Here is a 23,521-nt window from a genome sequence, read left to right as displayed (position 1 = left end):
ATACCATCCTTTTATAATAAACTAAGAGTCTATATCAGAGATTGCAGACTGCTGAGTAAATCTGACCTGCAGAGGGTTTTGTCTGGCCCACATAAACTTTGTATATATACTGTATATATTCTATGTATATATATTGTAGCCAGAGATACAAAGATTCCACACATCTGTGATTTCTGAGAATTATAGACTGGCAGGCAACAATCAGCTGGAGAGTGGAGGCTCTTTTGACATGGCATGTACTCAATTTGCCCCATATACTCACCAAATCTCTTCTTTTAATTTTGTACGTATTTAGAAGTTAGGCAGACTACCTTCCATCTCATGAAAATGTTGTTTAGTAAGTAAACATAAAAGCACCTACAATTTGTACTGCCATAAAATCCTGGAATAAAATAGATTAAATCAAAGTAGAAAGAGTAAATTGAAGGGGAGAAGTGGGGAGCTGTTTGGTGGGTGTTTCAGCCATGTGGGATGGGGGCTCCGGGATCTGTTGTACAGCGTGTGCATGTGGTTGACAATACTGTATTGTATGCCTGAAAGTTATTGAGGGGTAAATTGTGTTTGTGTGTGTGTGTGTGTGTGTGTGTGTGTGTGTGTTTTGCCACCATAGAAAGAATCAATGTAGTTTACTGCATTAACCGAAGTGAAAAAAAAGCAGCACATAATAATGCAGGAAAAGCACTTGACGAATTCAACCAAAGCTTAGCAAACTATACACGGAAGGAAAATTCTTTAATCTGATAAAGGGAATCTCTGGTAAAGCAATAACAAGTAATACTGGTCAAATAGTCAAGTTTTTCACCTGATTGTGAAGGAGGTAAGAATGCTCCCTATTCCACTTTAATTCAGTATTGTATTTGGGGTCCTTGGCCAGTACAGCAAGAAAGAAACATAACAGGTTGGATAAGGAAAAAAGGGCAGGGGAGGGCAGAAGGTTGGGACTTAAGCTTGAAGACATCAAAGCAAGCCAAACCGCAGTATATCATGTATACAACACTATAAGAAACATTTTTTCTAAATCATCAATTTGTAAGAGAAACTGACAGACTACAAAGTTTTATCTTGCTAAACTACAAATATCTCACTTTGATATTAATCCAAAATGTTTCATAGAATGACCCTTCCCCACATAATTAAAACAATTTACGTTTTAAACACTTACTTCGGTAGCAATATAGTCTATCCTTTGAAGTAGAAAAAAGACCCAAACAATGTCTTAGCAAACATTAAACTGACCTTAAGTATATCATCTGTGATCAATTTAGTAAAACTACGTTTACAACACTTTTCCAAGCATCAAAACGGACGATTTAAAGTACTGTTTGATTGAGGGAGGTGGACAAAAAAGGACACACGATCTATCAAAACGCAAAACCCTGTCACTTAACATTATAACTCACACGTTCAAGACCTCATCCGAGTGCTAAAAACACAAGACAGATCTCAGAAACAGTAATATAACTGAAAACGACAGCATCCAATACGTTACGACAACAAAGCCCCTTATATAAAGGAGTTGAGGTATTCAGGCTCTTCCATACGTTCCTGAAAAAAAAAATGCAAATAAATGTATCTTTTGGGTAACCCAGCCATCTTCCTCAGGTCAGACTCTCCCATCCACCTCAGTACTGCGGAAATGTTCCATCGATTTTGGCAGCCCAGGCCATAAGGCCCCCCACAACATCTTGAACTGTGAACGATTCTAACTCCTGGACTGCTGTCAAGGACTGCAGGATCTTCACGGCTTTCTGGGAGTCATTGCCCAGTTTGCAAATCACATAAACCGGGAAAGCTGCCCCTTCCTGTGTGCCCTGCTTCCCTTCCCGGATAGCTTCTCCTAAGAGTTCCAGGCTCTCTGCATCCCTCCGTTCCAAACGTTTCAAAGGGATGTGTAAGGCATGAGGCAAACGACAGATGTCCACCTCCACTTGAGGCCTAACGTCCAGCAACAGGTGGGGTGAGCCGGAATCCAGAAGTCGCTTATAGTCGGTGACCGAAACTCGCTCCTCTGGGCTCAGCAACCGCAGAGAGCGGCACTTATCAGTGGCTGAGGAGCCACAGAAGGCTTCGTAGTCCTCCAGGGCAGTCACTGTGGGCCGCTCCCCACAAGCTGCACAGTCAGGCCTGCGGCCCCGAAGCTGAATACGACGAAAATGTCCTCTGAGCGCATCAAAGATCAACAGGCTGCCGCTGTAAGACGGGCCCAGGCCTGCTGCGATCTTCAACACTTCCAGCGCCTGCAAGCAGCCCAGGACCCCGGTTACGACACCGAGCACCCCGCCATCCGCGCAGTTGGTCACTGTCTCCGCTGGAGGTGGCTGAGGGAATACGCAGCGGTAGCAAGGCCCGCCGTCATAGTGGTAGACCGTGATTTGGCCCTCAAAGCGCAGGGCGCTGGCTGACACGAGAGGCCGGCCGGCTAGCACACATGCGTCATTAACCAGGTAGCGAGTGGGCACGTTGTCAGAGCAGTCAGCCACCACGTCATAACGGCGGACTAAGTCTAGCGCCGTGGCTGGCGTAAGCGCCTCCGCATAAGGCACGCACTCCACCGCCGAATTGAGGCGGCGCAGCGAGGCGGCGGCCGAAAAGACCTTGGCCTGCCCGGCCAGTGCCTCGCCATGCAGCACCTGGCGGGCCAAGTTGCTCATTTCTACTACGTCGTAGTCCACAAGGCCAAGGCGGCCTACGCCGGCCGCTGCCAGGTACTGCGCCAGCGGGCAGCCGAGCCCACCGCAGCCCACTACTAGCACCGATGCAGCGGCCAGGCGCAGCTGTCCCTGCACGCCCAGCTCAGGAAGCACCAACTGCCGGCTATAGCGCAAAATCTCATCTCGAGACAGGGAGGCCTTCGGTGGCAGGGGTGATACCGAAACCAGCCGCTCTGGCTCCTGCTCCGCCAAAACAGCCGCCGCCAGCTTCTGCTTCAGGAAACTCAGCTCCTCCTCGCGCTGGGCAACTTGAGCCTGCAAGGCGAGTACCTCCTCCCTGGAAGCCATGGCGCCCCTCCCGGAAGTTGTCCTGAAGAGCATTTCCGCTTCCGGCTTGCCGTCTCCTAGCGACTGGAATAAACTAAATAATTTTACGGAGCTGGGGAAAAAAGCGAAAACTAGACATGCACCTCCTGAAGAAACCCTAAGATTCAAGTTTAAAGATTTATAGTTCCTGGATATTTCCAACGGAACCATGAGGAGAGCCTTAGGAGAACTAGAACCTGGCCACATGGCTGTCCCCCTCTTCCCGAATTTGGTACGGTCCGACCCGCCCCTTCCCGCGCCACGTGACGTCATTCCGTTTCCGGCGTCTCGCGCAGTTCCGCCATGGCCTCCGAGGAAGCGAGCGGCAGCCCTCGTAGGTCTCGGCGGGAGCCGGAGGGGCGCGTCCCGCGACAGGACAAGTATTCGGTGCTTTTGCCCACTTACAACGAGCGCGAGAACCTACCGCTCATCGTGTGGCTGCTGGTGAAAAGCTTCTCCGAGAGGTAGCGTGCCCTGCCGCCTTCCCTGAGGAATGAGATGAGCTGGCTTCGCCTGCCTGGTTGTCGGCAGTTGGCTGCGCGAGGAGTCCCTGCAGGCCTCCCTTCGGCTCTTGAGGGAAGCCTCGGGGAGAAGGCCACCCTGCGAGAAAGAGGCGGCGGATACTTCTGGGGTTCATTCTGTGTCTCGGGTTCTCATTCTTGCCCTTGGGTTTTATGAGACGTTCCTTTTATTGTACACTCCCATCCTCTGTCCCCCAACCCCACCCCACGCCCCTGGTTGTCTTTTTCTTAGTAGCGTTGCCCACCTTTTCAGTCGGAGCGAGGTTGAAAGCTTGACCTCACTCCTACTTCTGGATGGTCAGGATGCGGCAGGAGCCGGGAGACTAACCGAGCACGCTCACTCCCGCCCCCGTGCTGAGTGCTTATGTAAGCATGAGGTTTGATCTCTGTGGGTTAGGGAGCTGCTGCTGGCCTGGGCAACTTCGTTGGTCACTAGTGGATGTTTGGTGTGGTTGCTAGAAACTGGGGCTTTTAGAGTTTGAATTTGAAAGTGTTATACAATGTTTTTAAGATTTCGGTAGATCCTGGTATCAGTATGAAGTAGCTTTAGATCCAGTGGGATCGCGTATAGATGAAGATCTTTCTGTATCAACACATACAAACTTCGAAAATTAAGTAACTTTTATATGGCTGTGTTATAATTTAACCAGGTCATCTCCGTGAACACAGATTATTTCTAGAGCTTTCTTGTTTTTCTTTTTTGACTTTTGTTTTACGAATGAAAACAGGTACTTTGTTCACACCATATTGTCCAGCATTTAGAAGAGCGCTTGACACACACTGAATGCTCCTTTATTAAATGACTGTTACAGCAAACATGCTCATACTTTTACTAGTGTACTGGGGATAAAGTCTTCAGGATGGAATTACTGGGTCAACTGATGTGCTTAAAATTGACAGTTATTCCCTCTCCTGCTTGCATGGTCACGCTTGCTCTCTCTCAAAAAACAAAACAAAAACAAAAACTAAAAAAGCTTTAGGGGCACCTGGTGGCTCAGTCGGTTGGGCATCTGACTTCAACCCAGGTCATGATCTCGCAGCTCCAACCCCATACCTGCCCTCAGTGCAGAGCCCACCTTGCATCTTCTGTCTCCCTCTCTCTCTGCCCCTCCCCTACTCACTCTCTCTCTCTCTCTCTCTCAAAAATATAAAAATCAACAAATTGCTCGCAGAAAAAAAGATTGTACCACCTTAGGACTAGCATTATTTGGAGAGTGCCTGTTTCCCTACCAACCAGCCAACCTGAGCTTTATTAAACTTAACATTTTTGAAAACACTAATTGGTGAAAAATATTGCTTTTTTTTTTTTAAAGTTTATTTTATTTATTTTGAGAGAGAGAGAGAGAGAGAGAGAGAGAGAGAATCCCAGGCAGGCCCCACACTGCCAGCACAGAGCCCAACGTGGAGCTCAGACTCACGAATCATGAAATTACCTAAGCCGAAATCAAGAATCAGACGCTAACCGACTGAGCCACCCAGGCGCCCTGTAACTAACTGTCTTAATGTACATGGCTCCTTGCAGTTTTTGTACTCATATCTTTTTCTTTATTTTTTATTTTGGTTTTTACAAACACTTTGCAAATTAGAGAAATTATCTTAATATAGTTGATCTTGTTTATTTTGTCTTCTGATTCTCAAATATTTTTTCCTTTAATCAGAGTGATGTTTAATGAAGGAAACAACTATTTTCAGCTATGGTCAGATTACTTAAAGGGAGTTTAGCTTGATTCCTTTAAACTACCTTACCCTCAGGTGTTCTGGGCACTTTGAAACGAGAGAAAGGAATAATTTGCTTATGAATGACTTCATTTCTTTATGAAGTATATCTCTTTCAGCATATCAACTGGAATCAACATCTTAGCAGGTTTTGGCTTGTTAAGTACTAAAGCACCTAGGGGAGAAGGCTTAACAGATGGGCTGATTTTAGCCTTCTTTTTGGATTTTGGGGCTGACTTTTGAAAGCCTTTTAACAGAATGAATGTTTTCTTGCTGATTTCCTTACATATGTTTATTAAGACCAAGAGGAAACAGTGTTGTGGGGGTTTGGTGTGCTTCCTTTACTTTGTCCTTAAGTTTCCCAATAAAGTTGTCCAAAAAAAATCCAAAAGGGGGGTGGAGGAAGATGCAGTGATCACATGTACATCCAAGTATTGTGTTGGCTTATTTTTAGAATAGAAACTGTAACATAAAGTTAATGGAGAGCCAGCAGAGAGATTTTAATTTTGAAGCACATTAAAATCTTATGTAATTTTCTGTGCTCTTTCTAATGACTGAGATAATGGTACAACTATTTGAAATAGTGGTGTAAAGATTATGTCACCATTTTAAAGAGGGTTTTTTAACAGATGAAATGAAGTCCTATTTGTTCCTGATTATGTTATTTAAATTTATTTGGGATTAAATTTAAAAGAATATTCAGTCTAAGGTGGCTCAATGGGTTGTGGCCAACTCTTAATTTCTGCTCAAGTCATGATCTTGCGGTTTGTGTGTTAGAGCCCTGCATGGGTCTCTGCCTCCATGCTGAGTGCATGGAGTCTGCTTGGGATTCTGTCTTCCCTTCTCTCTGCTTCACCACCCCCGCCCCCGCCCCAATGCACACTGTCTCTCTCAAATAGAACATTAAAAATAAATAAAAGAATATTAACTCAGCAACTCAGTCAACTTGAGATATCTTTTTTTTTAAGCTTTTTTTTTTTTGAGAGACAGAGACAAAGCGCCAGCCTGGGGAGGGGCAGAAAGAGTGGAAGACACAGAATCTGAAGCAGGCTTCAGTCTCTGAGCTGTCAGCACAGAGCCTGACGTGGGGCTCGAACTCATGAACCGCAAAATCATGACCTGAGCCAAAGTCAGACACTCAACTGACTGAGCCACCCAGGCGCCCCTTGAGATATCTTTTAAGTGTACTTTTGAAATATTTTTTATAACTAAGACTTGATGCTAAGGTTCTATAATTCCACTTCCAAAGTAGGTAAGTAAAATTTTATGATATCCTATGATATATAATGGACGGATGTATATGTAATCGCTGTGAGTTTTTAAACTAAAGAGTGTGTTTTTGATTTGAGAATTTTTTTTTATCTCAGGACTTCATTGTAACATTTTTATCCATAGGCTGCCGAGTTTGGAGGTAAAGTACTAAATGTTTGGCATTTGTTTCATTTGGTAATTGAAGTTTTCTTTGGTGATTAATATGACATAAATTCCCACTTATATTGGTGAGGAAATAGTAATTTTAAAGTTATTTTTTAATTGGAGAGTATTGTCTCTGCAAGCAATACAGACTTTTTTTTTTTTATTTTAGTGGAATCAGCTATGAAATTATAATCATAGATGACGGAAGCCCAGATGGAACAAGGGATGTTGCTGAACAGTTGGAGAAGATCTATGGGTCAGACAAAATTGTAAGTCATGTGAACATTCTTCTGTCACATTAGTTGTGTTTGTAGGGGAAAGATGAGAAATGACAATACTTAAAAGGCAATCTGTTTTTCTAGAAACTGAAATGAAAAAGAACATCTTGCTTGAGTTTTTCCATGTCTTTGATAAATTGGGTCAGTAGCAATTTTACAGCAAAATAGTGAGCCTTTGGATAAAGTCTGTTTTCAGAACTTACTCTGCAGATGAGTTTTCTTGAAGGGCAAAATTAAAGCATGATATTGACAGGAATATTAATGGAACTAGATTGCAATTAGTAATATGTGTCATGATCTTTCTTGCTCCCCTTTTTTGCAACTATAAAAGCTTGTAGCTGGGAAACGTGATTGTTTCCATGTGAGTTGGCATCTTTCTATTTGTCAGAGCACTTGGCATCTTTCTTTGTAGAACAATCATCTGGGAATAGATTGACTCTCTGAGTCTTGAACTTTATAGAGTTTCCCACTGTACGTTAAAGGGTGTTGTTTTCTGCTGGAGTAACTTAGATGTAGAATTCATTTTATAATGGCTTTATAATTTTTATTTTTTATTAAAATGGTTTTTTTAATGTTCATTTTTGAGGGATAGAGAGAGGCTGAGTGTGAGCAGGGGAGGGGCAGAGAGAATCTGAAGCAGGCTCCAGGCTCCAAGCTGTCAGCACAGAGCCTGATGGCACAGAGCCTGACGGGCAGGGCTCAAACTCAGGAAGCTCGAGATCGTGATATGAGCCAAAGTTGGACACTTAACTGACTCAGCCGCCCAGGTGCCCCTATAATTTTTATTTTTGACCACTGGTTTATTTTTATAATGGTTTTTATTCATAAGTGTTTGAATACACTTGTGAGCTCTACTTTAGGTAATTTTGGGGCCCAAGCAGACAGTTGAATCCAGATTTAAACACATTCTGAGCATTGGGTATTTTAGAATTTGTATGGACCAGAGTTTCTCAGTCTCGGCACAATTGACATTTTGGACCTAATAATCCTTAGATGTGGGGGACTGTCCTGTATGTTACAGGACATTTAGCATCATCCCTGGACTCCATCCACTAGATGCCATTAGCAGCCCGTCTCCCCAGTGTGGCCACCAAAAATGTCTGTGAGTATCATCAAATGACCTCTTGTGGGCAAAATTGTCCACTCCTCCCAAAAGAGAACCATTGGTATAGATACGAAGAAAGAGGTCTCTTGGAGAACCTTTGTTGATATTTTCATCTTAAGAAATAGCAATTAAGCATTATAAAAAAAAAACTGTGGCAGGATGCACAAGTTGGAGGAGATATTGGTTGATGGAAGGGAAGCATTTAAGGGGAACATGTTCCTCTTACACACATAGTAAATCTCTCCTATATTAGTTATTCTTTCCATATCACACCTGGGCACCTCAAAGATCTATCACCCTTCCAATCCTCCTCCAGATGTACAGGAAGAGATTAAAAGTTGACAGATTTCCAGCCTTCTGTCAGTGACTTCTTATGATGCTAGGTTCGTTTTTTTGGCCACAGTCCCCCAGTTTTTCTTTTACAAGTTCCGGGCCAAAGCCACTAAATCACATGTTACATGTAGAATACTCTGAGTTAGGCACTTCTGTTTAAGCCAGGAATATCAACCTGACAATACTTTGAATACTTTTGCCATAGAACTTCAGCCCTGAGGTATAATTGATTGATCTTAGGGTATGTCTACTAAATTGACCTTTTCAAATGCTAAAACAATATGGCCCTCAAAGAGTTCCATTTTTCCCATCAACCAATAAAATTCAAAATAATGGGAAAAAAACTGCATTCACTATTACAATTTTCTTACAGTTCCTTTGTTATTTTATGATATTCAAATCATTTAAACTAGAAAAATTGCCTTTTTTTCCCCCTCAACAATATCAGGCCATGCCAGAAATGGCCCTTCTTGCTTTTAAGTGACAAGTGCCACAAGTTTACTTGGGAGAGAAGATGGGGAAGGATTATTATTGAAGCTATTTTACAATATCTCAAAACATTAAGCACCCGATGCTTTGTTTGCTGGTCTTTCAAACTGGCTGGAATGAATGTTTCAGAAAATGAAGGAAGTTTGTTTGTTTTTTAACTCTATGTGAAGAAACTGAGCCAAGAGGTTAAGTCACTTCCAATGTCATATAGCTAATAAATAGCAGAGGTGGGACCATACAAAAGTAGAGGCACATACCTTGAACTGTTAATGATGGTTATGTAGGTCAGGGAGAGCTGAGGTTGTGGAGGGCTTCAGCCTTTCTATGTCGAGTGCTTACATGACATTTGATTTACATCATCTGTTTCAGCCTCCAACCTGAGGTCAGATTATATCACCTATATTATTCCATAGTTTACTATTTTACAAGTTCTGATAATGTAATGCATCTTCATTACTTTTAAAACATCAAATATAACTAAGATTGAGAGGTTTGACTACTTAAAAATACCAAAATATTACCTCTGACGAAAAGATCAGTATCCTAATGAGATGTACAAAACCATAATTCATAAGAACTATAAACAGCCAAAAATGGAAAAAATAAAATGAAAAAAAAAAGGGAGCCTCATTGATAGTAAGGAATTGCAAAACAGGAGGAAAGTACAATTATTAGCCTTTTTTTTTATGTTTTGAGAGTGCGTGCGCGAGAGAGAGACAGAGAGAGAGAGAGAGACAGAGCACAAGTGGGGGAGGGGCAGAGACAGAAGGAGACACAGAACCCAAAGCAGCTCCAGGCTTCCAGCTGTCAGCACACAGAGCCCGATGTGGGGCTCGAACTCAAACCGTGAGATCATGACCTGAGCCGAAATCGGATGCCCAACCGACTGAGCCACCCAGGCGCCACTACAATTAGCCTTTCTTAGCTGAAGATTTATTTTCATTATGGTGAAAAAAAAAAAAAAAAGTCCACTCAAATACTGTTGATCCTGGTTTTTCTAAAATGTCATCAAGATTTTCTATAGTAAAAATTTTTTAGAAAATAAGTGTTTTACCAAATCATAGGGTCACATGAAGTATCTTATAAGCAGTTGTGGTGAGCATTCATCAGAGTGTGTGCCCAGCACTCCTGCACGTACTTTCTGTGAGTTCACACTTGTCCTGATGGCTGTGAGATAAGCTCTGTTGTGCCCTTTACTGCTTTGAGCCATCCTCATTGATGTGAGGGGGCAGAAAAGGAAGGGGGTGGAATTAAGGATTTGAAAGTACAGCACGCTAAACAAAACAGTGTGTTATTATGTAAGAAATGAAAAAACTACATTGTTGTCAAATGAAAAAGTTACTGATAAAACCGAAGTTGCCGTTTATGAACCTCCTAGTCCCTTCCCCAGGGGAGACCTCTGTCAGCAGTTTGGTGGGGGTGGCCTCAGACCTTTGTGCATGTGTGCGCATGGGTCTACATGTGGAGAACTGGGTAAGGTGGTGCTTTTGTTTTTTTAACGTAGATGTAATCTTCCTGCATTATTCTGTTGATTTGTAATTATAGCTTGGAGATCTTTTATTACTAAATTTTCTCATTCTTTTAACTGTAGCACAGCATTCTTTCATATGCAGCGTGGTTTATGTTTTATAAACACTTGAGAAAAGACTTTTCTAGCAGAAACATAGGATTAGAAGATCTAAGGTGAACTTTATTTTTTTTAATGCTCATTTATTTTTGAGAGACAGAGCACGAGTGGGGGAGGAGCAGAAAAAGAGGGAGACACAGAATCCGAAGCAGGCTCCAGGCTCTGAGCTGTCAGCACAGAGCCGGACGCAGGGCTCGAACTCACGAGCTATGAGATCATGACCTGAGCTGAAGTCGGACAATTAACTGACTGAGCCACCCAGGCGCCCCTCCCTGTTCAGTAAATTTTAATTACTGTACATGGTTGATTGAATGTCTAGTTCTCCTGTAAGAGCTCATCAAGCAGAAGTGTATTTTGTCTTTGTTCCTCCCCAAGACTTGCATGCAGTTTGCATGTAGTAAAAAGTACTACAATCTGTCCTGGTTGAATTGAACTGAAAATACTCTGTTTAGAGATTTGCAGTCTGAGGCAGCCTGCTTATAGACTGGCAAATGCAGAAGGGGACAAGATAGGCTCAGTAGTGAGTCTACTTGAGCCGTGTAAGAAACAGTAAGAAAAGAAAAAATACAATTTTTTTTGTTAGGAATATAACCCTAGGGGCACCTGGGTGGCTCAGGTGGTTAAGCATCCAACTCTGGGTTTCGGGGCACCTGGGCGGCTCAGGTGGTTAAGCATCCAACTCTGGGTTTTGGCTCAGGTCATGGTCTTGTGGTTTGTGAGTTCGAGCCCCACATCGGGCTGTCTCCTATCAGCACAGAGCCCACTCTGGATCCTCCTCTGTCCCCCTTTCGCCTTACCCCTCCCCCTCACGTGCTTTGTCTCTCTCAAAAATAAACATTAAATATATATGTATGCATATGTATATATTTAGGAATATAACCCTAAAGTCATGTAATTGTGGCATTAGAGAATGTAATGAGGTCATCCAAGGATAAAGTCAGGATAAGTTGATGGAGTGATGTCAGCATTTAAGATCATAAAAGGAGTTCAAAGAAAGGAGTATAAATACCCTTTCAGCCAGCGATTCAACTTTTAGGGTGCTAATTACAGAAATAACTGGACCTTGGGACACCTGGGTGGCCCAGTCAGTTAAACATCTGACTCTTGATCTCTGTTCAGGTCATGATCTCCTGGTTCCTGAGATCAAGTCCTGCCTAGGGCTCAGTGCTGATAGCATGGAGCCTACTTGGGATTCTCTCTGCCCCTTCCCCACTCCTTTTCACTCAGTGGTGCGCTTCCATTCATTGGTGCACTCTCTTTCTCAAAATAAGTAAATAAACTTTATATAAAAAAGAAAACGGGGCGCCTGGGTGGCTCAGTCGGTTAAGCATCCGACTTTGGCCCAGATCATGATCTCACAGCTAGTGAGTTTGAGCCCCGCTTTGGGCTCTGTGCCGACAGCTCAGAGCCTGGAGCCTGCTTCAGATTTTGTGTCTCCTCTCTCTGCCCCTCCCCTGCTCACACTCTCTCTCTCTCAAAAATAAACAAACATTAAAAAAAAAAAAAAAGAAAGAAAGAAAACAGGACCTATACAAGAGGATATATGTACAAGTGTCTTTGTTGTAGGTATATTTGTAGTGGCAGATACCTGGAACCAAACTGAATGCCATTAACTAATGAATGACCATATATTGTCTAACTTGTAATCTTAAGCCTGTGTTTTTGTAATTGAGAAAAATAAAAAGGAAAACAAATCAAGAACTAAAAACTAAATCATTAAAATCACAAAAGGAATTGGGGAAACAAATGTGGCTATCAAATATTCCAAGAAGATATGGAATAAGTGGGTTAAATCCTCAGTTTTCCTAGGGGAAGGAACCAGTAGATGTTGTTCAAAATGCTAAGTCATAGATATAATATATTGTTACATACTGTTTTCTGGTGGGTAACTCCAGGAAAAAAAAAATGTTTAAAATTTGGCCTGCAGTGTTGGGGTGAAATTTTCCAAGCTGTTAAACTATTTGATTTGTTATTAAATACTAAGCACTTTTTCACTTTGGCAAAAAATGTTAAGCATACTTTGCTTTAATGTCTAATATAAGGTCTAATGTATGGAACTATGTTTCTGTTAAAAAGGGTAAGTACCTATAAAAAAATAATTTTTAATAGTTTTGTGTGTGTGTGTGTGTGTGTGTTAAAATGCTGTTTCTTATTCTTGTAGCTTCTAAGACCACGTGAGAAGAAGTTAGGACTGGGTAAGTATAACCTCTCACCCCTCATACCTGCTCCTTGCCTTGGTAAGGTGATCCAGTATGTGTTTTCCCAATTTGGAACAGGGCCAAAATACAGTGTCCTCCCGTAATGGTTTTTAATGATCTTAATGACATTGAAATGGTTTAAGTTGAGTTGTCTCTATCTGTCAAAGCCCAGTTGGGAAAGCAGAAACCACTGTCAGTCTTTCAACGTAGGGAATTTAATACGAAGAATCTGGTTACGCAGGTGAAGGAATGCTGAGAAGCCAAATGGAACCGTGAAGCTACTCAGACTAGTAACAGCTAGTGGTTGCTACCACCCCTCGAAAGAAGCAACAATAGGAGATGGTGCTTTTGGAGCCCAGGAACCCCAGGTTATTTAGAAGGGGTTGGAATAATGGAGTGGGGGCTACCTGGCAGGAGCTGGAGCCATGGGGATACCCAGTCAGTGCTGGGATGCAGCGTAAGAGTGGGGACACACTTCGACTTTTCCTCTTCTCTCCTGGCAACTATCCCCTGGTGTCTCCCAAAGCGATTTGGCAGCCAGTTGACAAGAGCCCTTGGGAACTGTAGTTCCATGCAGTGTAGAACAGAGAAGGGGTCCGAGAGCAAATGTGTTGGGACCAGCACACCACTTTAGCTCTAAATCTTTGAGTGTTTTTTTAGAAGTTATAAACAGTTACTCTTTGTTTTTAAAAAAGAAAGCTTTTCCAGCTTTTAATTATAGGAGGTTATAGAAAATCTCAGATGAACTTGGTCCTTCCAAGATGAATATCTGAATGCCCTTATTTCTTTTCTTTTGGTTGTAGTTGCTTATATTGGGAAATAATAATAATTTTATTAACAAATTGAGAGCATGGAGGAAGCACAGTTCTTTTTTGTTGTTTTTTAATGTTTATTTGATTTATTTTAGAGAACGAGAGAACACAAGCAGGGGAGGGGCAGAGAGAGAGGGAGACACAGAATCCGAAGCAGGCTCCAGGCTCTGAGCTGTCAGCACAGATCCCTTGGGGGTCAAACTCATGCACTGTGAGATCATGACCTGAGCCAAAGTTGGATGCCTAACCGTCTGAGACACCCAGGTGCCCTGGAAGCACAGTTCTTAAAAATCGAGTACTTGCTGTCCTGAAGACCCTTAGTTCTCTGGCATCATAAAGTATCTGAATATCTGAACCCAGAAGTTCTTTGGGATTGAAGTAATCTGGAAACTGCCGTGAAAGCAACCAGGAATTACTAACCAGTCAGTAGAAATCCAAAAAGCTGTGATGGTGACTTTTGAGCAAAGGAAGTTAGAACTGAGTTCGGCCTTGGGGCACCTGGGTGGCTCAGTTGGTTAAACGTCTGGCTTCAGTTCAGGTCATAATCTCATGGTTCATGAGTTCCAGCCTCGTGTTGGGCTCTCTGCTCTCAGCACAGAGCCTGCTTCAGATCTTCTGTCGATCCTCTGTCCTCTCTCTGTCCCTCCCCTACTCCCGTGCTCGCTCGCTCGCTCACTCACTCTCATGAATATTTAGAAGACTTTGCCCTTACTAAGAAGATACTGTGGTGGCTTGGACCTAGAGAATGCAGGAATCCTCAAATCCCAATTTACCCTTACTTGCCAGGTCCATAGGGAACTTTTAGGCATGAGGGTGGCTAAATAATTCCTGGTTGTGCCTTTGACCCCAGACACCAGACCAGGGCTCTAGTGTATTAGGCTTACAGCATAGAAGACATTCACTGGGTAGCTTTTATGAAGATGGGGCAGGAGTGATGGGGAAGAGCAGAGGCAGGGCAATACTCGACAGGTCAGGATTCAAGCATCGGAAGATGGTGCCTGGGACTAAGGTGAAGTTGGAGATGAAAGAACGGACTCAAGAGATGTTTTTTATTTTGAATAAATAGGATTTAACGGTAGTTTAGTTTTACCTCTGGAGAACTGCTGTATGCTTTTCAGATGCTTAATTTAATTTCTCGCCTGTTCACGAGTATACTTCAGTGTTTCTGGTGATTTTCTTTAATGGATATGTTTTTGTTTTTAGGAACTGCATATATTCATGGAATGAAACATGCCACAGGAAACTACATAATAATTATGGATGCTGATCTCTCACACCATGTAAGTGGTATCTTTTTTTGTTAGCTATTCATGATAGGTTAAGCCTGTTTTACTGACTTCATGTTTATTTTTTTTTAATTTCAGCCAAAATTTATTCCTGAATTCATTAGGTAGGTATTTCTAATATTTGAAAAAATTCTAATTCAAATCATTTATCTTATGTTGATTTTGGACTTCTTTTCATTTTTTTCATTCTTTACTAATTAAAAACGGACATGCTATTTTGTTTGCTGTCAAAATGGATACCAACATATATATTTGAGGCTCTTGACTATAGATATGTGACTAAATGATATATTTTAGGAACTAAGCAACAGATAATTCCTTTGTTATCTAAATTCTTCCAGAATATGGGAAAAGATGGAAGGTGACTTTGTTAAATGGAATTAAGCCCTGCATCGTAAGGGTGAAACACCATGAACAAATAGGGTTTATTCCAAGAATGCCAGGATGGTTCATCATCAGGAATTCATCAACATAATTTATCACATTAACAAAGCATGATTGAGTCTATAGATGCTAAAAGGTATTTGACAAACTTCCTGGGTCACCTCTAATGAAAACTTGAAAGTAGAAAGAAAAGGAAACCACTTAAATTTGATGGAGAAATCCAGTCCTAACACAAACATCTTACTAATTGGTGAAATGTTGAATCATTAATAAATGCATCAAGTGAGGCATACAGCTGTTATTATACATGGATATTTTAAGTGACATATTAAGCATGTAGTATAAATACTGATAAGGGATACAAAATTGTATTTATTTGCAGGTAGTATAGTTGTATTCTTAGAAAATCCAAAACAACATGAAACCTCTCAGAATAAGAATGTGGAAGCTGTGCTCAGTGTAAGCTGAATATACTAAAACAAAACTAGGTAACGTTTCTCCCGTTTGGATCACTTCAGGCTCTTTTCTTTGCCCTTCAAACTGCTGTGTGATCTGGCCCCTCTGCCCCTCTCCTTTGGCTAAAATGTTCTTTCCTTTCTCCTTCATAGCCAACTATTCTCATCCTTTGATCTCTGCATAAAGTCCCTTCAGAGATACCTTGTCTGCTTATATGTTGAATACCCAAAAGCCCCTTTGACCTGTGAAGGAAATGAAACCAGGGGAATAGAAAATTTGTGAAAGACAGAAATAGGCCATATGTAGAAGAAAGCCCAATGGCTGATGAACCCAAGAGAAGATACCCTGGCATGTTGTCAGGGAAATGCAGTTGAAATAACTGTGGGAGTATTTTATTACCCGTTAGTTCGTCATAATTACAAACTGAAAGAGCAGCACATCTAGTGCCAATAAGATGGTGGGAGGCGGACACACAAATATTGCCGGAGAAACGTGAGTTGCCACAACCTTTTTGGAAAGTAATTTCTGGTGATATCTGTTGGAAATACTCCTAAGCTTTATTTTAGCAAATCTGTTATGTTCCACTTTGGGTCGTCTAAGCACCAGGATGTACATTTATAAAAACATTGCCACACTTCATTGTGGTTGTGTTGTTGGGGGTGGGGAAACCCACCATGAAAACAACCATATAAGTATGTGGGTTCAGTGTTCTGTGGGACATTTTTGCGGCTATTGGAAAAAATGGGGAAATTCTCTGCTGACCTATAGGGATGTCCATGGTTCCATTATGTATGTTGTTAATGGACACAAGGCAGTTGCAAAATGTACTTTTTTGGGTTCCAGTTTCGTTAAAGCAACCAGAAAGCCTGGAGTTCCGTGTGTCTTTATCTTTCTGCAAAGAGAAAGGTCTGGAGGGTTACCAGACTGTTTTAGCACTGTTTACTTCGTGGGGCCGAGAACAGAAAGGAGGGAGATTACATCTTAGGATGGTTTCACATGGTACAATCAGCAAGTACTATTTTTTTAGTTTTAGAAGTTAACAAAGGGGAAAAAAATCAGAATTGGAAATATTACATCAAAAGATTTCTTAGTGGTATGGTTCATGTTTTCTTGGCATTATATTTCCTGTGCAAGTCTTAAAAGTTCTTTTTGTATAACTCATGAAAATAACTATTGAAAGCTCAATAGCTTTTTCTAACTGACAACTGATTTTTTCTATAGGAAGCAGAAGGAGGGTAATTTTGACATTGTCTCTGGAACTCGCTACAAAGGAAATGGAGGTGTATATGGCTGGGATTTGAAAAGAAAAATAATCAGGTAGAGACATGTGCTATGGTTTCTCTCTTGTTTAGTGTAACTGGACGTATGTTTGTAACAGGTATTTGGATTATAAATCACCATGGTGCCTTGGGATTTCTGGGACCAGATCGTTAACTTCATATATACGTATGTGTGTATGTACATATGTATATGTGTATATATATAGTCATCTCAAATGTATGTAATCATTTCAAATAAATGAGACACTTCATGATCAGCTATTACTAAGCAGCAAAAGTAGTGAGGCTTTGGAGTCAGACCTGGGTTAAAATCCTGCTTGTGTCATTTAATCCCTGTGTCACATAGCATATTGTACCTTTTCTAGCCTCACTTCCCTCATCATAAAATGGAAATGAAACATACTGTTTCAGTTTTCTATCACTGTATAACAAACTGTGTCAAAGCTTAGTGACTTAAAACAACTATTTCTCCTCATTCTGTGACTTGGTTGATGGTTCCCCTGCTAGCTTCACCTGGGCTCATTCTTGCAGCTTCTTCAGCTGGAAGGTCAGGGTCAGGTAGGCTGAAAGATCCAAGATGGCCTCATTCCTGTATCCAGTCGTTGGGGCTGGTCGTTGTCTGGGGCATCTCACTACTGCACCTTCTGGAAAGCTTGGCCAGTGTCTTCACATGGCATCCTAAGGGCAGCATCCAAGAGTCCTAAGGCTGCAGCAGCAAGGCCTCCTAGTCCTAGGCTCTGGAGCTAACAGCATTCTTTTTTGGTCAAAGCAAGCCCATAATCAAGTGGTGAGGAAGGAGAATCCACTTACTGGTCTTCATCCACAAGGAATTTGGGAGCATATTTAATCTACATCACTTTTTTGTGCTTCTTAGGAAGATGAGGTCAATTTTAATCCATAAAGGATCTATCCAGCTCACTATGTTACACATGACGACATAATTTTATACAAATTCTTACTAATGTTAGTGTTTTTTATCACCCTTTTCATCCCTATTGAAGATTCTGTTGAGTTAATCTCCGTTCTGCTTCTTAAACGTGGAACCTTGGGCAAGTCATTTAAGACCTGTAGGACCCTCAGCCTTCAGTGAAATGAAGGGGTTGGATAAAGCAGAGAAAAAATCCTACACTACTTTTTCCTGTTCGCTCTTTCTCGTGCACACACACACACACACACACACACACACTATATACACCGTTTGAATGGATCACCACAGGTGGGGCAAAACCATCAGTATTTTCCACAGGCTCTCCAGATGATTCTGTTGTACAACCAACATTCAGAACAACAGATGAGTGATCTCTCTCTCAGACCCGTCTGAATTTGGTCATCGGAATTCTTATTTAAAATAAGGGAATCCCGATCAGATACAATTTACAGCTTTTAGTTGGATCATTAAGTTATATTGAGTTGTGTTTGTCATCACTTGTTAATGTCTGCTATGACTTAGTATATAAACTCCTGAGAAAGATTATGTAATCACTTGCCCAAGGTCTCATTTGTGTGATCCAGAATTAGAATTAGAATCCAAGTCTGTCTCACCCTTGCTGCATATTTTAAAACAAACCCCCATTTAAAAATGCATTATCATGACGGGCACCCTGGTGGCTCAGTCATTTAAACGGCAATGCCTGATTTTGGCTCAGGTCGTGATCTCAGTTCGGGAGTCCAAGCCCCATGTCAGGCTCTGCGCTGACAGCTCAGAACCTGCTTAGGACTCTCTGTCTCCCTCTCTTTCTGCCCTCCCCTACTCACGTGCTCACTCGTGCATGTGCATGCGCTCTCTCTCTCTCCCTCTCTCAAAAGTAAATAAATAAACATTAAAAAAAATACATTAGCTTGAATAGAGCTGCAAATACATACGTATACATACACACATAAACATATATGCATGCTTTCCTTTGATTAAACCCATCTTGGGGAGGTAAACTGTGTCCTAGAATTTTTTTGTTATCTATTAGAAGCATCTTGAAAGGGAAAATGTTTTTGAAATTAGCCATTATCCCAGCTATATGACTAATCATGTTATTTGTATAAAAATAATCTTTCCGAGGGAGGGCCTTGGTAGTTAGTTACCTTGGCTTTGGAGAGAAACTGTTCTTTCCAGTTTGCCCCGGAAAACTTTTTTTTCTGAATCGGAGTTTACTAAAATAGCTGCAATAAAAAAGCCACTTTTTCCAAGGGCAAGGAAAGTCTTTTTGAAATACTAATAATAGCTATTAGTAATAGCTTGAAACTGATACTTGGTTGTGTTGGAAGCACACATCCTGTCATTGTTGTAGACTGGATGTCTTTGCTAAAATTCATGTGTTAAAGTACCTTACCCCCAAAGCATTGGTATTTGGAGGTGGGGCCTTTGGGAGGTAATTTAAATATAGTGACCATGGGGCACTCATGGTAGGATTAGTGCCCTTTCAAGAAGAGACCAGAGAGATTGGCTTCTCTTGGCCTCCTCCCCTCAGCACATAGCATGAAGGCAGCCCTTTAAGCTAGGAAGAGGGTCCTCCTCAGGAACCAAGTCTGCTGCACGTTGATCTTGGACTTCCCAGCCTTCAGAACTGTGAGAAATGAATATAAGCCGCCCAGTCTGCAGTGTTTAGTTATAGTGGCCCAAGGAGACTGACACAGTCTCAGAATGAACCTTTGTTCAATTTCCACAGATTGCCAAAAACCAAAACCCTTTCCCACTTGTATACTTTCTTTAAAAAAAAAAAAAAAAAAGCCATATTTATGCAGACTGACCTGTTGCATTACTTGAAATCCACAATCCCTTGTTGCTGGTTAGAATCTGAAAAGGATACTCCAAATCCCTGATCCCTTTTGCTCTCTGAGAGATGCTCATAATTCTAAATAATTGCTGTTGGCAAATAGGCAAGTTGAATTTAAAATGTTACCTTTCTTACCTAAAATTTATAAGAATGATTGTTTTATAGGTCCCCTCTACGTGTCACATTTGAGAATAAAAGTCCCCATTTTCTGAAAAATGAGAATGCCAAATCTTTTACTGACTAAACTTTTTTATAAAATTAACATTTTTTTAAATGTTTATTTTTGAAAGAGAGGGCATGAGTGGGGTAGGGGCAGAGAGAGAGGGAGACAGGATCCGAAGCAGGCTTTGCACTGAGAGCAAAGAGCCCGATGTGGGGCTCAAACTCATGAACCATGAGATCATGACCTGAGCTCAAGTCAGATGCTTAACTGATTGAGCCACCCAGGCACCCCTATAAAATTGACATTTCTGTGAAACAGTTGTATTTATGAAATTTGTGTAGCAATTTTAGCACTCTGATCTCAGATGTGTTTCTCTTGTTTAAAAAATGTATTTTATAAAGAAAATCTGATTGTTTTATTTAACAGCCGTGGGGCCAATTTTATAACTCAGATTTTGCTCAGACCAGGAGCATCTGATTTAACAGGAAGTTTCAGGTACAGTAAAAACTTGTAATTTTATATTTTCTATATAAACTTTCTTGCTATACAGTGGCTTATTTAGGAAATGCTTTTCATTTCTACCCCATTTTTCTTCTGGAACACACAAAGGCCGACTGAAGTTCCTTCAGAGTTGCTAATGAGGCCTAAGCATCTTCTTAAGGAAAAATGTGTACTTTCCAAAGAGCATCCAAGGCAGGGCTTAGGTTAGTGTGTTTGTTAACATTCTCACTGGTGCTCAGCCCCTTGGGGGGCCCCAGAGGGCCAAGGTGGTTACTCAACTGCTTATTCAGAACATGGCTGTCACTGGTGATGTGCTCCAAAGAACACGTCTACCAGCAATTTTCTGCAATTTATATGAATATTTATGGCACAGTCCACAGAAAAGTTTAAAGACTTCAGTTACCTTGTTCTCCATATGCTTTCAATTAAAAAGCAAGCCTTGTTTAATTGGAATAAAGCCTCCTGCCAGGTTGGGAAGGGGTAATTTTTGTTTGGTTGGGGGGGGGGGGTATGTTTTTAATTTTTGAACTGCTATAGTAGATGAACTGTTTCGTATGACCATGCCAAATGACTAAAGACTGCCACTTTTTTGTCTCTGAAGCTAGAAGATGTCTGTTCCTCTACTTTAAGGCCTAAACCTCATGCATTAGTTGATAATTTATATTACTTGATACTTGCTCTTTTCTATTAAATGTCGATTCTTTTTTTTTTTTTTTTTTTTTTTAAGTATTGACACTCTAGGTTAAGCTAGGTTAAGACAGGAACTTAGGCATCACAGGATTGAGGCAGTCCTGGTAAGATACAGCTATTACCAATTAAGGTCACAGTTAGATATGTATAATGGACAGATGTCCAGCCCAACTTTAGATGGGCTGCAGGCCAAACAGATCCCATCAAATTTACAGAGTAAGACAGAGGAGCTAAGAAGTCCTTTGGGTGAACCCAGTCACTTTCTTCAGGAACTCTCCTTTAAGTCCCCTAGAGGTACTTCAGTTTATCCCAGGGAATTTATTTAGTAGATCTTGGGAAATAGAAACTGGTTATAGGCATTTGTGAGGAAACACCTGTTAGTTACTGAGTGTGTTCTGCTTTATAGTGTGGATTCATCATCATCTGTCAACTCTATTGTTGCAATATTTGGAACAGTTTCCCTTTGTTCAACCTGAAAAATAAATTTTAAGAAAATTTAAAAACTAAAAACAGTGCGTGGTTCTGCTTCAAGTGATTCACTTTAGCCTATTTTTATAACTTCCTTAAAAGACACTAAGAATTCATTTTCAAAATTATTCTAAATTATTTACCAAATATTTCATGACCATTCCGCTTCAGGACAAGTGTCATAATCATCAGCTGTGACCACTTTTCTGCATACAGATGGCTAGTGAAAGTTTTAGGTTTTATAAATACCAGTGAACTTTCCAAAGATCAGGTTACATGTAGGCAAGTGTATTTACCTAGGTGTTCATGTATATTTTAATTTCTCACAGGTTATACCGAAAAGAAGTCCTACAGAAATTAATAGAAAAATGTGTTTCCAAAGGCTATGTCTTCCAGATGGAGATGATTGTTCGGGCAAGACAGTTGAGTTATACTATTGGCGAGGTAGGCAACTGATGGTAAATAGTCCACTGTATTCCTTGTAAAGGAACAATAGGTTTAGACTTTTTATAATAAAAAGTTTAACTTGCACAACTACTGAATAAATGTGGAAAGCTTCCAGTTGTTTAGAATGTTCGTGCACTAAAGGATGAAAATTCATTTCACTTCCAAATTACTACCTACATTTGACCTAAGATGTAAAACCTTAATAGAAGGCAGCATTCTCTTTTAAGGGATTAAAAGCTACTGGTACCTTATTCATTTTGCTCTTTCTTCTGGTCACCCAGCCTTGTGAGATGAGTGTCTTTGCTCCTTTTCTTCTTGCCGTTGCCAAGAGCCACCCTAATGATGAATCCTTTTGCCATTTCCTAGGAGTAAATGAAGAGGACAGGAATATTTCCAGCCAGCTAGTGAGCTCTCAGGGAAGGCTCTCCTCACTTAACACTAATGTTTGTATTCATAGCAAGAAAATAGCTAACTAGATTGCCATTTCTCGTGTGGAAGTTCCAAGATTTTTAACTTAACACTAAAATAGTGACAGATAAATTTAATGGACTACTGAAAAATTGTACTTTTGGAGTATCAATTTTTCTTGAAGTACAGGCTGAAACTTTGGTAAACCAGCTTAATATTCAGGATCAGTGCTTTCAGACAGTTGGAGATTTGGTTCATATGACCGATTTTTACATAATGAAATGTTTAAAGATTTGGAGGTACACACGATTGCTGTAAGAATCCTCTAATTGTGAACTTACTTGAAGGACTTGGCTATCAGAAGTTAAATTTTATTTGTATTGTATTGGTGTATGCCTGCTATACTTCCTTTCTAATAGTTTTGAAGACTGACTTACCATATATATTTTTTTTAACTAGGTTCCAATATCATTCGTGGATCGCGTTTACGGTGAATCCAAGTTGGGAGGAAATGAAATAGTCTCTTTCTTGAAAGGATTATTGACTCTTTTTGCTACTACATAAAAAGAAAGTTATTCATTATACTTATCATGTTGATTCATTTAAACATAAAAGAAGCCTGGTTGCTGATTTTTATAAAATGTACTCTTAGAGCATAAATCATAAGGTAAGGTAAATTTCATACAAATCTTTTTTCTGAGGAAACTACATTTTATATGTCAAATTAAATTAGAAAAACGAGCAGTGTTCTCAATTTTCACTTGCATTTTGCTGTATTAAGACTTGTAAATAAATGTATTTGGTTTTTTTTTTTTCCCCCCCCAGAAAATACTGCTTTCATTAGAATATGAGTGCAGGATTTCTTACATGGGGAAGATTTTGAAGTATATAAAAACTGGATTCATAGCTCTTTGTAATAGTGTCAGAAGTAAGAAAAATGTTAATTTTATTCATGAAATATATATGGCTGTTTCTGTATGAATGAACAAGTAGACACATCTGCCCCTTCTTAAAAAATGTATCTCAAATTTCTTAGATAAAATAATATATCCAGATCACAATTTTAGAATTTGGCCCTTTGTAGCTGTTGTGTTGATGAAGCATTACATCTGTCAAAGCAAGTCTATTTAAAATACATACTGTGAATTGGAAACTTGA

At 40.6% G+C, this 23,521-nt stretch overlaps 2 protein-coding genes and 1 long non-coding RNA gene across 3 annotated transcripts; 2 read left to right on the top strand and 1 right to left on the bottom strand.

Annotated features, from left to right (window-relative positions):
• Positions 1-715: 715 nt before the first annotated feature.
• Positions 716-3,032, bottom strand: MOCS3 (molybdenum cofactor synthesis 3). The gene has a single exon (XM_060620174.3). The coding sequence runs from the start codon at positions 3,030-3,032 to the stop codon at positions 1,623-1,625; it is 1,410 nt and encodes a 469-aa protein (XP_060476157.3). The 3' UTR covers positions 716-1,622.
• DPM1 (dolichyl-phosphate mannosyltransferase subunit 1, catalytic) lies at positions 3,014-23,521 on the top strand. The gene is made up of 9 exons (XM_060620195.3): positions 3,014-3,481; positions 6,840-6,939; positions 12,664-12,697; positions 14,716-14,792; positions 14,877-14,902; positions 16,860-16,955; positions 20,276-20,344; positions 21,838-21,952; positions 22,823-23,521. Exons 1-9 carry the CDS (start codon positions 3,321-3,323, stop codon positions 22,925-22,927), a joined length of 783 nt encoding a protein of 260 aa, XP_060476178.2. The 5' UTR covers positions 3,014-3,320; the 3' UTR covers positions 22,928-23,521.
• Positions 6,946-12,115, top strand: LOC132670082 (uncharacterized). The gene is made up of 2 exons (XR_009606413.3): positions 6,946-11,118; positions 11,166-12,115. It is a non-coding gene; the product is annotated as an uncharacterized LOC132670082 (long non-coding RNA).

This window comes from Panthera onca, chromosome A3 (assembly GCF_046562875.1).
Source record: "Panthera onca isolate mPanOnc1 chromosome A3, mPanOnc1 haplotype 2, whole genome shotgun sequence".
Lineage (NCBI taxonomy): Eukaryota > Metazoa > Chordata > Mammalia > Carnivora > Felidae > Panthera > Panthera onca.
Note: the sequence above shows the minus strand (reverse complement) of the source record. Positions and strands in the feature narration are given on the sequence as shown.